General features: G+C 35.5%; 1 protein-coding gene across 1 annotated transcript in view; it reads right to left on the bottom strand.

Annotated features, from left to right (window-relative positions):
* The window catches only part of VPS13A (vacuolar protein sorting 13 homolog A), a 265,687-nt gene that overhangs the window by 50,708 nt on the left and 202,761 nt on the right, over positions 1-12,218 (bottom strand). The window contains exons 51-54 of the mRNA XM_040449254.1: positions 5,205-5,437; positions 1,825-1,978; positions 1,077-1,223; positions 795-876 (exon numbers count right to left, since the gene is read on the bottom strand). Coding sequence (XP_040305188.1) covers positions 795-876; positions 1,077-1,223; positions 1,825-1,978; positions 5,205-5,437 — 616 coding nt within the window. The remainder of the gene's footprint in view (positions 1-794; positions 877-1,076; positions 1,224-1,824; positions 1,979-5,204; positions 5,438-12,218) is intronic.

Here is a 12,218-nt window from a genome sequence, read left to right on the forward strand (position 1 = left end):
ACATTACAATGGAGACCTAAATTATTTACTAAATTATGAGTATCAATTAAAATTGCTATTTGCAAGATCCATTACAGTCTTAATTTCAGACTCTAGGATTTTTTTTTTAAGTTATCTGTATTCACTTTAAGGATAACTAATCCTTTAAATTAGTGAGTGATTTTAAAGTAGAAGTATGCATTAGAATCACAAGGCAAACACTGTGAAAACACAGATTTCAGGGTCTCGTCCTGGACTTCTGGGTGGAGGGGCTTGGGCATGTACAATGGTCAAAAGCTTCCAAGAAGATTATGAATACCACCTTAGAGAGTTCAAAGCCAGTGGTGTGGAGGTAGGGGTCGGAAGGCAAGGGCAGGGGTAGCAAAGACAAAGTGAGGATACGAGGGATAGAAAAGATAGAAGTGAAGGGGAAGAGAATGGAACAAAGGACTTGTCATCACACTGACTTGGAGAATACAGGACAGTTTTCATGGCTGGAAACCACTCTGAATTTAAATTCCTTCAAAATTTATTCAGAGATCCTATTGGTTTTTAGATCAGAGGTTTACAAACCAGCAATCCATTTTTTAAGTAATATTTCTAAATATTTAAATGTTTCTAATTAATCTTTTCTTCAGAATTCAATATTGTGTTGACCTTAATTGAGTACCTGTTGTTCCTTTTCCATGCTATTTAATTTTCTAATGATCCCATAGAAACTAAACTTGAGAATGGTTTCATTTCATATTTTTATAGTAAAATAAACCATACAGCTAATACAAACATTTTCATGGCAATTTAAAATACAAACAAACCTGAATCCATGGTGACCGACTTGGGAGGTTTAATCGGATAAAACACAAAAGGAAATATAGCACCATGTATCTGGTTTTGGATCTATGAAAATAAAAAAAAACCAGGTTGGTATATTAACATGTTAATTACAGAACTTGACTAGAATAACAGGATTTAATAAGTAGAAGGAATCAGCAGTCTAGTTCAACACTGAAATCAAAGTACTAGAGCGACCATGGGAACACATTTGGTTTATTGCTATGTTCCTTATGAACACAATTTGAGTATCTTTTCAGACTCACCTGTATTCTGTAAATTTGAATTCTAAATGATGACTGATGTGCAGATGTGCTATATTCTACTTTTAATGCTGGAAGATAATTTCTTCGTATGGCTATTACATGTGGTTGCAGAATTTTCATGTTAGTGCCACTAGGTGTGAAGCGAACCTGAAAAACATGCCCCCCCCCCACAAAATACAATTTCTCTGAATTCATAAACTGATTAAAATCCGAAATTTGTACCAAAAACTTTAAGATAATATTAACTGAAGTAATAGGCTACATAGTTGATTAGATTAGACATTTGCAATTTGATTAGGTTTAGGTTGGATCTTTAAATACAATTCACAAAAAATATTCACTTTTTATTATATCACTTTTTATATAAATTTACTAAAAAATGATAAAAGAAAAAAATTTAACAACTAAAATAACATATTGGCTTCTTAAAAGTATGAGTTGCTAATATAGATAACTTTCCCTTTAAAGCATTTTATATAAAGTATGTATGGTATAATTAATTGTTTTGTAAGGAAACCAGACTTTCCTTAAAAATTCACTAGTGAGGGGTGCCAGGGTGGTTCAGTCGGTTAGGAGTCTAACTCTTGGTTTTGGCTCAGGTCATGATCTCACAGTCAGTTTGTGAGTTCTCTCCCTGCCCCTCCCGCACTCTCTCTCAAAATAAATCAACTTAAAAAAAATCAAAAGTGATTCATCTATTTACAACAGGTACAAATTAAAACCGCACATCATTACTTCAAAATATTACCGGAATGTTAGTGTCCAACTCAATAACCTTATCTTCTGAAGGTGAAGATTCAGTATATTCCTTAAATTCTTTTTCTAACTTCTCAGTGTGCTTTATACTCATTGGCTTCCATCTTGCCTTCTTCTTGGGCTTTGTCTCCCAAACCACATCAGAACTTATATGAAAGCAAAAATCATGGTACTCATTTATAAACATTTCCATTGTAGCTGGTTTATTACATGAGTTCCAAAACTTTCAGTAAAATTTTACAATATCCTCAGTTATATGCAAACACACTACAAGTTTAAAAATACAAATTCATTCTATTACTACTTAGACTTTTACTAAGACACTATTCTAGGTGGTAGGGATATTATCAGTAAACATCTTTGCATACTGGAGCTTTATCATAACTGAGTGACAGACAATAGTAAATATAATAAGTTAGAATATTTTAACTAGTAAGAGGTGAAATGCTTTTGAAAAAAGAGTAAGTAGACAGGGTGAGATGGATGTGGAGTACTGGGATATGCCAGTAGTAAAACAGCATGGTCACTGGGGGGGTGTCACTGAGAAGATGAGACTTCAGCAACCTTACAGGAGGTAAGGGAATTATCCAGCAGACAACAGAGTAGACAATTTCAGGGAGAGGGACCATTAAGAGTGGAAGATGAAATAAGACAGATGGTGGGAAGCCACGTAATATAAAGCCTTACAGATTATAGACTTTGAATGTAAAGCCTTGTAAGACACTGTAAAAACTTTGAGTTTTATTCTGATATTAGGAAAGAATTGAAAGATTATGAGATCAGCCACATCATCTGACTTAAACTTTGTAAAGAATACAATTGTGTTGGGACAGAGGGGGAAAGGATAGGAGTAAAGGTTAGAAGCTGGACACTTGTTAGGAGTTTAATGGAATAAACCAGGAGAAAAATGGTGATGGCTCTACCTAGGGTGGAACAGTGAGGCAGTAAAAACTCTACCAGTCTGACCGACTCTGTGTCTATTTTGAAGGCAGAGTCAGCACAGAACTTGTAATTATTGTATTATTACATAGGTATGGGGTGTGAGATACAGAGAAGAATCGAAGATGATCCCGCAGCTTTTGACCTGAGCAACTAGAGGGAGGTAGTCATTGATTCCAATGGGGAAGGAGGTTTTCGTAAAAGGACATCAGGAGTTAGGTTTTACACATATGAAGTTTAAAGAAGTCACTTAGATGTAAGAGTAGCTATTTTGTGTAGGCAGTGGATATACAAGCGTGGAGTTCAGGACAAATGTCTGGTTAAAGATATACATATTGCTCAAATTTTTGGCATATATGTGGTATTTGAAACAGAGAAAAGGACTCATGTCTGAGAGCTTCAGGGCACCCAATATTAAGCAGTTGAGAAAACAAGGAATCAACACCTGAGATGGAGAATTCTGGCAAAGAAAGAAAAACAAGGATGGGGAGGTATCCTGGAAGTCAAGTCAAAGAAAACTATCAAGAAGGGATCTGTGTGGCAGTTCTTTCTGTGCTTTAATAAAACCACATTTGGGGCGCCTGGGTGCTCAGTCCGTTAAGCGACTGAGTCTTGATTCCGGCTCATGTCATGATCTCACAATTCATGAGATGGAGCCCCATGTCAGACTCCAGGCTGACAGCGCAGAGACTGCTTGGGATTCTCTCTCTCTGCCCCTCCCCCATTTGCATTCCCTCCCTCTCTCTCAAAATAAATAAATGAAAAAAAAGTTTTTAAACCACATTAATGAGAGAGAGAGAGAGAGAGAGAGAGAGAGAGAGAGAGAGAGAGAAGGGATCTCTCTGTTACAAACTTAAGCAACATGAGGACTGGGAATTACACTGGACCTGGCAATACATAGGTCTCTGGTGATCTTGACAAGATCAGTTTCATGGTGTGTTGAAAGTAAAATCCTGTTGGCAGTGGTTAAAAAAATGGGTAAAAAAGCGAATTAGGAAATAATGAGTATATTACACTTTTTTTTTTTTTTTTTACCAGATGACACTTTTGACAAGTTTGGCTATAAATGGAAAGCAAGAAATGCACAGTAGGTAGCAGGGAAAGTAGGCTCAAGAGAATTTTTTATTTTGAAGTAACTAATACTGATGGGAATAATCCAACAGAGACCCAAAAATTATTACATAGGAGAAAGAAGAGAATTGCTGGATCAATGCCTCAAGAAGGCAAAAAGAAACGGAAAAGAGTGCAAAGTTGAAAATTTTTTTAATAGTAGCACATGTATTAGTATAATTTACTGTGGAGAAGATGTTGGTATAGGACATGGGTAAGAAATGCTCATGGGTAGAAGCTGTGATTTTTGGAGGGGTACGTCGCTGGAAGTTTCCTTTTCATTAATTTTCTCAGTGAAATGGGATACAAAGCAGCAAGATGAGAGAGAGAATGGGGTTTTAAAACAAGACAAAGTGTGAAACAGCAATCTAAGAGAGCAGGGAACAAATAATTTACTGAAAAATTGCTGAGAGACCTGTGTACAGAATAGAAACATTCTAAAGTTACTTCACCCTGTTTAAGTATGTAAGTTATTTAATAATTCTATCAATTCCCTCTAAAATTTGTATTCACTTAAACAGAATGGTAGGAATCATGTATTATCCCCCTTTGCATTCACACAATGTAGCATAGCACTTAACAAATAAACACATTTTTGGGGAATAAAAATTCTTAAGAAAATAGTTTTTAATATTCCTTTTTAAATGGCATGGATTCCATTCATTGAAAAATAAAGGGCATTTCTAGATGAATTTATATAGAAAAACAAATTTAAATCTGTACCAATTACCTTTAATGTATATGTTTATTTGAGAGTTTAAGTCAAGGTCAAAACTACACTTTCCTGCTGGAAATCTAGAAATGCTCTCAAATCAGGCACTAATATATACAAATATATACAGATTAATTTTACTTGAGGTACTTATGAACAGGAATATTAAAGGAATAAAGGAAAGAATAAGTTTTACTCTAAAATGACTTACAGGGGAAATGATAAATTCAGTATCACTGTAGTACATCTTAAAGTGTCAAGGTCAAATTAAAAAGTGATTGGCTTTATTCCTCCAACAACTATTTATGGAGGATCTATCCTGTATCTTACACTGTGGTGGGTGGTAATGGAAAATTAAATTCTTCCTTATGACATGTTACATAAGGTATACCTTTGATAAGCTGAATAAATATAACTTTTTGGAAAGGTGAGAGAATCATCAACATAATACCGGATTTATAAAAGTGATTTCTGATATATCTTTATCTCAAAAGGTAAAAAAAAAATCTCAAAAGCATGTTTACAAAACTTTACATTATTTTAGATTTTACAGTCACCATTCTTATTAAGAACTAATCATTTAATTTTATCCAAATTTTAATGCATCTAACCTTGTAATGCCAATATAGGCTACTTCTTGCTTTGTGTAATTGTTGACGAGGGAAATTCCAACATCTTGTAAGGCCAACACAATTTCTTGCTCCGCTAACTCTGCTTTCTCACTTTCATATGTTGCTTTAAATACCCTTGGATCTTCAGTGAATAAAATAATGCGCTGTAAGCCTTCAAAGAATGAAACTAAATAAATGGTCTTTTTCCCCAAATTTATAGGTGTCATCATATCCTAAAACAAAACAACCAAAAAATAAAAAATTAGAGTTTGCTCTTAACAAACAGGAAATCTAGATTCTACAACTGAAAAATGAGAATGGTGACAGCAGCTCTTTCAAAGAACTGAATAAACTAAATGAATTAATATTGTGTAACATTTGGAAATTTACATAATTAAAATCATTTGATGTTAGCTCCTGTCATTATTATCATGAAGTTATTAATCAAGAAGATAGATCAACTATTCTTTGAACATCTTAATAAAATCTAACTAAATAGTCTTCCTTACAGGCTAATCAATAACAAAAAGTATTATTTTCTCTGCTTTAAGATTAATCAATGTGTTATATGTTAAAAAGTTGTTCAGTCAGAAATTTGTATTTCCTTACAGAGCTGAATGAAATAGGATAAAAAATGCCTGAGACTTCAGTTGCATGCTCTACAAAGCAGAGATATTCATCACAGGGTTAATTCTGCAGGAAGCCCTTATACATAAGCACTGTGTTGTTATCAGGGTCTTGAGGTTCAGTGACAAGATGAATACAGCAAATTCTAATAATTAACAGTGAGCCATGAATTTCTAGTCAGTATTCTAGTGAATATTCTGATTAACAGGAGATTTTAATATACAGTAGTCCCCCTTCTCTGTGGCTTTGCTTTCCACAGTTTCAGTTACCAGTGGTCAACCGTGTATTAGAAGCAGATGATTCTCCTTCTGACATATGGTCAGAAGGTCAATAGCAGTAATCTAATACTATGTTACACTGCCTACATCTTCCATTTCATTGTATCATGTATGCATTTTATCATCTCACATCATCATAAGAAGTAGAGCACAAGAGGGGAGCCTGGGTGGCGCAGTCGGTTAAGCATCCGACTTCAGCCAGGTCACGATCTCGCGGTCCGGGAGTTCGAGCCCCGCGTCAGGCTCTGGGCTGATGGCTCAGAGCCTGGAGCCTGTTTCCGATTCTGTGTCTCCCTCTCTCTCTGCCCCTCCCCCGTTCATGCTCTGTCTCTCTCTGTCCCAAAAATAAATAAACGTTGAAAAAAAAAAATTTAAAAAAAGAAGTAGAGCACAAGATATTTTGAGAGAGGGACCACATTCATATGACTTTTATTACAGTAAATAATTGTTTCATTTTACTAGTTTTTGTTGTTAATCTCTTACTGTGCTTAATTTGTAAATTAAATTTTGTCATAGGCATGTATGCCTAGGAAAAAGCATGGTTTATACAGGGTTTGGTATGAGCAGTGGTTTCAAGCACCCACTGGGGGTCTTGGAATGTAATCCCCACAGATGGAGGGGGGGCAGAACACAGAGTATGTACACATTCATGTTATAATGCACTGATAGTAAAAACTGGAGTTACCATGACGTCAATACTCAGGAAGAGTCCATCTACTTATAATACTTTCTAAAATAAAACATACAGCATTAAAACTACATTGAGAAATAAGAAAACTAATTTATTTCCAAATAATTCTGAAGTCCACATTTCCAAATTTTCTGTAGTGGGTTTCAGATATATCTTTATAAACTTTAGCTATCACTATGATATAAATATGCAAAAGTGCTAAAAGGTCAAATGAGATTATTTATATAAAAATACAGTATTTTTTCCTGAATAAATTCTAATACCCAGGAATAAAAAAATTAAAATTAGGTCAATTATAGGCAGACCTCTCAAATACATTAAACAAAAAACCAGGCAAAACAAAACAAAACAAAACCTACGCTGGACACAATAGAAACACATAAGATAATGGAAAAATGTATTAATATGCTAAGAGAAAATAACACTCAACCCAGAACTCCTTACTCAGCAAAAATATCCTTCAGTGAACATAAGAGCACAAAATAAAAATGCCTAGAGACAGTAACTACTACATTTCACCATCAACAAGTACTCACTCAAGGACATTCTACAGGAGGAATGAAATACTGACAAGAAGTGATTCAAGATGGATGTCTAAAGCAAGAAGAAAATGTTATGCAAATAAAATAGCACCTATTTGGAAGAAAGCATTTTATAAAATTCAAAATCCAATCATAAAAACCTTTAGTAAACAAAGAGTAGATGAGAATTTTTTTTTCATGTTCATTTTTATTTTTGAGAAAGAGAAAGCATGCACATGAGCAAGCAGGGGAAGGACAGAGACAGAAGGGGACAGAGCATCCAAAGCAGGGTGTGAGCTGACAACAGAGAGCCTGATGCAGGGTTTGAATTTATGAACTGTGAGATCATGATCTGAGCCAAAGTCAGACACTTAACCAACTGAACCACCGAGGTGCCCTGAGAAGTTCTTTTTAAACCTCTTATCAAACTGCCCTCCAAAAAAGGAAATACCAAATTTTGGTAAAGATTATATTTAAAGGTGAAATGTTGAAGGCACGTAATTTAAGGTAAGATAGAAGGCAAAAATATGTGCAAACACCACTTCAATAGTATACAAAGATCCTGGCCAGTCCAGTAAGGCAAAAAGAAATTAAAAATGAAAAGATTAAAAAAGGAAAAACAAAATCCTTGTTATTTGTGTATGACTGTCCATATAGAAAAATAAAAAACAAGTAATCAATATTAATAATTTAGTGAGTTTTCGGGATACAAAAATCAATACACAAAATGCCATGACATTCCCATACACTAACAAGTTTAATTTTGAAAAATTACTATAACTTACTGCCTTAGAAATTGATGAGCAGGTGGTCTTGGCCCAACCCTCTTGCTAAGAACAAGGGCTTTTTGCCAGACAAAATATAAAAAGGAAAACATGTCTGAAAAGACATAAAAGCCACCAAGGGAGTGAGAATTAAGATCTGCAAGAGAAGGAAAGGTAATCAAAATGAATTTTATATTTGGACTTGCTTTCTCAAAAAGTCAACTGCCATTTCTAAAAGTAGCAGCAGACACTGAGAAGTTAAAATCAGAAAAATACTGTGAAGCCTCATAGAAATGCAGAGACTAAAACTGGAGTACAGACACACCAAAAAAAAAAAAAAAAAAAAAAAAAGAAAAGAAAAAAAAGGGGGTCAACAGCTTAGGCTTTTAGTTGAGTCCCCCAGGGGCTATATTCTAGGCAGCAGGGGAAACTCAAAGTAGACCAGTCCTTTCAAGGACTGAAGACTAGATGCAAATCACTTCAACCCCCACTTAGAGTATGGTAATATCCCCCTTGACTAGCCGCCTGACAAAGGCAAAACCGTAGCTTCTCAAGAAAAAGCTAACACTGTACGGAGCCTTAAATTGTCTACGTCCAGCACACAGACAAAATTAAACATGCATAAAGAATAGATAGGAGTGAAAACTAAGAAAAAAGGAGAAAATGTAAAAGCATCCACAAGAGATCAACCAGATAGGCTTTCAAGTAGTTATGATTAACATAATCAAGGAATTATGTAACGAGATAGAGAATTTTGAAACAAAAAACTTCCACAGCAAAAATCCTAGAACTGATCATTTCAACGAATAAAATTAACTCAATGGATGACTTCAAGAGTCTAGACATTGCAAGAGAAGTACAAAGATAGGTTGGAAAAAATATCCATACTGAAGGTCAGAGACAAAAGGATGAAGCAATATACAATGTAACATGAAAATCACAAGGGAGATGGTAAAAAGGTCTAACATTTACATAATACTGGAGTCCTTAGGTGAAGAAAAAACAGAAAGGCCAACCTTGAAATCTGACATCCAGGAAAAATATCCCATCAAAAAAAAGGGGGGGAGGGCCAAAATAAAGACATTTCCAGACAAATGAAACTGAAAGAGAATTTGTCAGCTGTTGACCTGCATTAGAAAAATACTCAAAAGAAGAAAAATGAACACAAATGGAAACATGGAGATATCGGTTGGAATGAAAAATCAAAAAAAGGAAAACATGAGTTAATTTAAATGGATTGTTAATAAATAAACTTTAAAAAAAAGGAGTGGGGGAGAAGCCTGGGTGGCTCAGTTGGTTAAACATCCAACTCCTTAACTCAGCTCAGGTCATGATCTCATGGTTTGTGCATTGATGGCACAAAGCCTGCTTGGGATTTTCTATCTCTGCCCCACCCCTGCTCGTGCTCTTTCCCTTGATCTCTCTCAAAATAAACTTAAATAAATAAATAAATAACTGGACGGGGCACCTGGGTGGCTCAGTCAGTGGAGTGTCCAACTTTGGCTCAAGTCATGATGTTGTGGTTCAGGAGTTCAAGTCCCAAATCGGGCTCACCGCTGTCAGCCTGTCAGCACAGAGCCTGCTTCAGATCTTTTGTCCCTCTCTCTCCCCCTCCCCTGCTTGCACTCTCCCCAAATGATAGTAAATATTTAATTAATAAATAAATGGACTATTAATTGCAAAAAGCAATTAATAATACATCTTACAGTATTTAACATATATTTAGAAATAAAACCTGTAAGAGTAATCTGTAAGACGACAGGAGGTAAATGGAGTAAGAGGTTTTTGTTTTTGTGTTTTTTTAAAGTGAGTGAGTTAGAGAGAGACGGAGCGAGACAGAGAATGTGTGCACGCAAGTGAGGAGGGGAGGGGCAGAGAGAGGGAGAGACAGAATTCCAAGCAGGCTCCATGCTTAGTGCAGAGGTTGATGCGGGGCTCGAGTCTCAGGAACTGTGAGATCATGACCTGAGCTGAGATCAAGAGTCTGACGCTTAACCACGTGAGCCACCCAGGCACCCTTGAAGTAAGAGTTTTAAAGTCCTCATGTTATTGGGAAACTGGTGCAAGTATTATTTTACAGCAGGTTTTAGAAAGTCAAGAACGCATGTTGTGAGATCATAGGAAGCTATAGGTTTCTTTTAGTATGATGAGAACTGTATGTTCCTTGCAGAACACCTGTAAGCTATGCTCATGGTCTGTTACAAGAGATACCCGCTATTGTGGAGTAGCATTTATAAGTCAAAAGTGGCTCATAACATACCCAAGTGAGCCTTGTTCCATCACAACAAAATGGTCATTTGAGCCAACCAAAGAGAATGCTTCCTAAACTGATGTGGAAAATGTCTGATGCTCCCAGCTGGCACACTGGGTCTCCTGGCCTGAATCCTTCTGAGTAGGTGGGGCAGTTGCAAACTGTGGCCTGTGATAGTTTTGTTAAGTTTAAATGTTTAAACCTAACAAAGACAGAATGGTAGTCATTGCAATATTATATACTAATGATGCATGACTACTAAAATGATCAATCTACCAGGAAAATATAAGAATTCTTTATCTGTATCAACCTAATCACATACTTTCAAAATATAACAGCCATATTTAACAAAACAAGAAGATAAATGTATATATCCATGGAAGATTTTGAATACAACTCCACAGTAATGTACAAGCAAACACACACACACAAACTAATGAGCTAGAAGATTTAGAAATTAATAGACTTGAACAAAATGACTTATACAGAACACTGTAACCAACCACAGAATACATACTCTTTTCAAATATACATGAAATAGTCACAAAAACTGACTACATGCTAGTCTTCAAAATCTATCTCAATAAATTTCAGAGGACTGAATCAGAGTGTGTTCTCAAATCACAGTGGAATTAAGTTAGAAATCAACAGATATTATTAGCAAGTTCCCATATTTTTAAAAATCAAGCAATGACCTAAGTAACCATGAAACCAAAATATAAAATATATTTTTGAAGCAAAATATTAAATATATATAAATGAAATTTAGGAAATTTTGAACTAAAGGACAGGAAATATAAAATACATAAAAATTTGTGAAATAAAACTAATGCTGTTTTTGGAGACAAATCTGGGATTTTAAGTGACTTCATATAAGAAGTGAAGAAAATCTGGGGCAGGGGGGTGGCTGGGTGGCTCAGTCAATTCAATGTCCCACTTCGATTTCAGATCAGGTCATGATCCCAATGTTGTGGGATCCAGATTTGTTTGGGGATCCATGCTCAGTGTGCTTAAGATTCTCTCCCTCTCTTTCTCTCTCTCCTTCTGCACCTCTCCCCAGCTCATGCTCTCTCTTAAAAAACAAAAAAAAAAGCAGGAAAATCTGAAAAACAATGATCTAGGGGTCTGCTATGAACTCAACTGTGTCCCCTCCCGCCCCCAAATTCATGATATTGGAAGTCCTAACCTCCAAAGTGACTCTATTGGATACAGGACCTTTTAGAGGTAAAGTTAAATGACATCATAAAGGAGGGGTGAGGGTTCTGATCCAACAGGATTAGTATCCCTATAAGAGACACCAGAGAGCTCACTCATTCTCTCCTCCACTATGTCGGGACACAGTGAGAAAGTCGTCATCCGCAAGCCAAGAAGAGTCCTCACCAGCTTCACCAGAACCTCACCACATTGGCAGTGTGATCTCGGGCCTCAAGCCTCCTGAACTGTGGGAAATACATGTCTGTTGTTTAAGTCCCCCAGTCTAAGGTACCTTGTTAAGGCAGCACGAGCAGACTAATGGCTATCTATCCCAAGAATTTAAAAGAAATTTATCAAATTAAAACCAAAGAAAGATGAAAGAATATAATATAGATCAGAGAAGAAATTGGTGAAAATGAACAAAAATGTGCAACAGAGATCATCAAAAGAGCAAAACAATGGTTTTCTGATTAAAAAAAAACGTAACTAAGAATAAAACTGATAAATCCTAAGTAAAACTTATTGAGGAAAAAGGAATTAAAGCACAAATAATCTATACCAAGAATTAAAAAGAATCACTGTAAAAAAAAGATAAAAAATGGGTGTTATAAAAATATTGTAATCAATATATCAGAAAATCAGATGAAATAAAACACATTCTTAGAAAACCTCTAACTAAAATGACAGA

This window comes from Herpailurus yagouaroundi, unplaced genomic scaffold (assembly GCF_014898765.1).
Source record: "Herpailurus yagouaroundi ecotype Mexico unplaced genomic scaffold, PumYag 199, whole genome shotgun sequence".
NCBI lineage: Eukaryota > Metazoa > Chordata > Mammalia > Carnivora > Felidae > Herpailurus > Herpailurus yagouaroundi.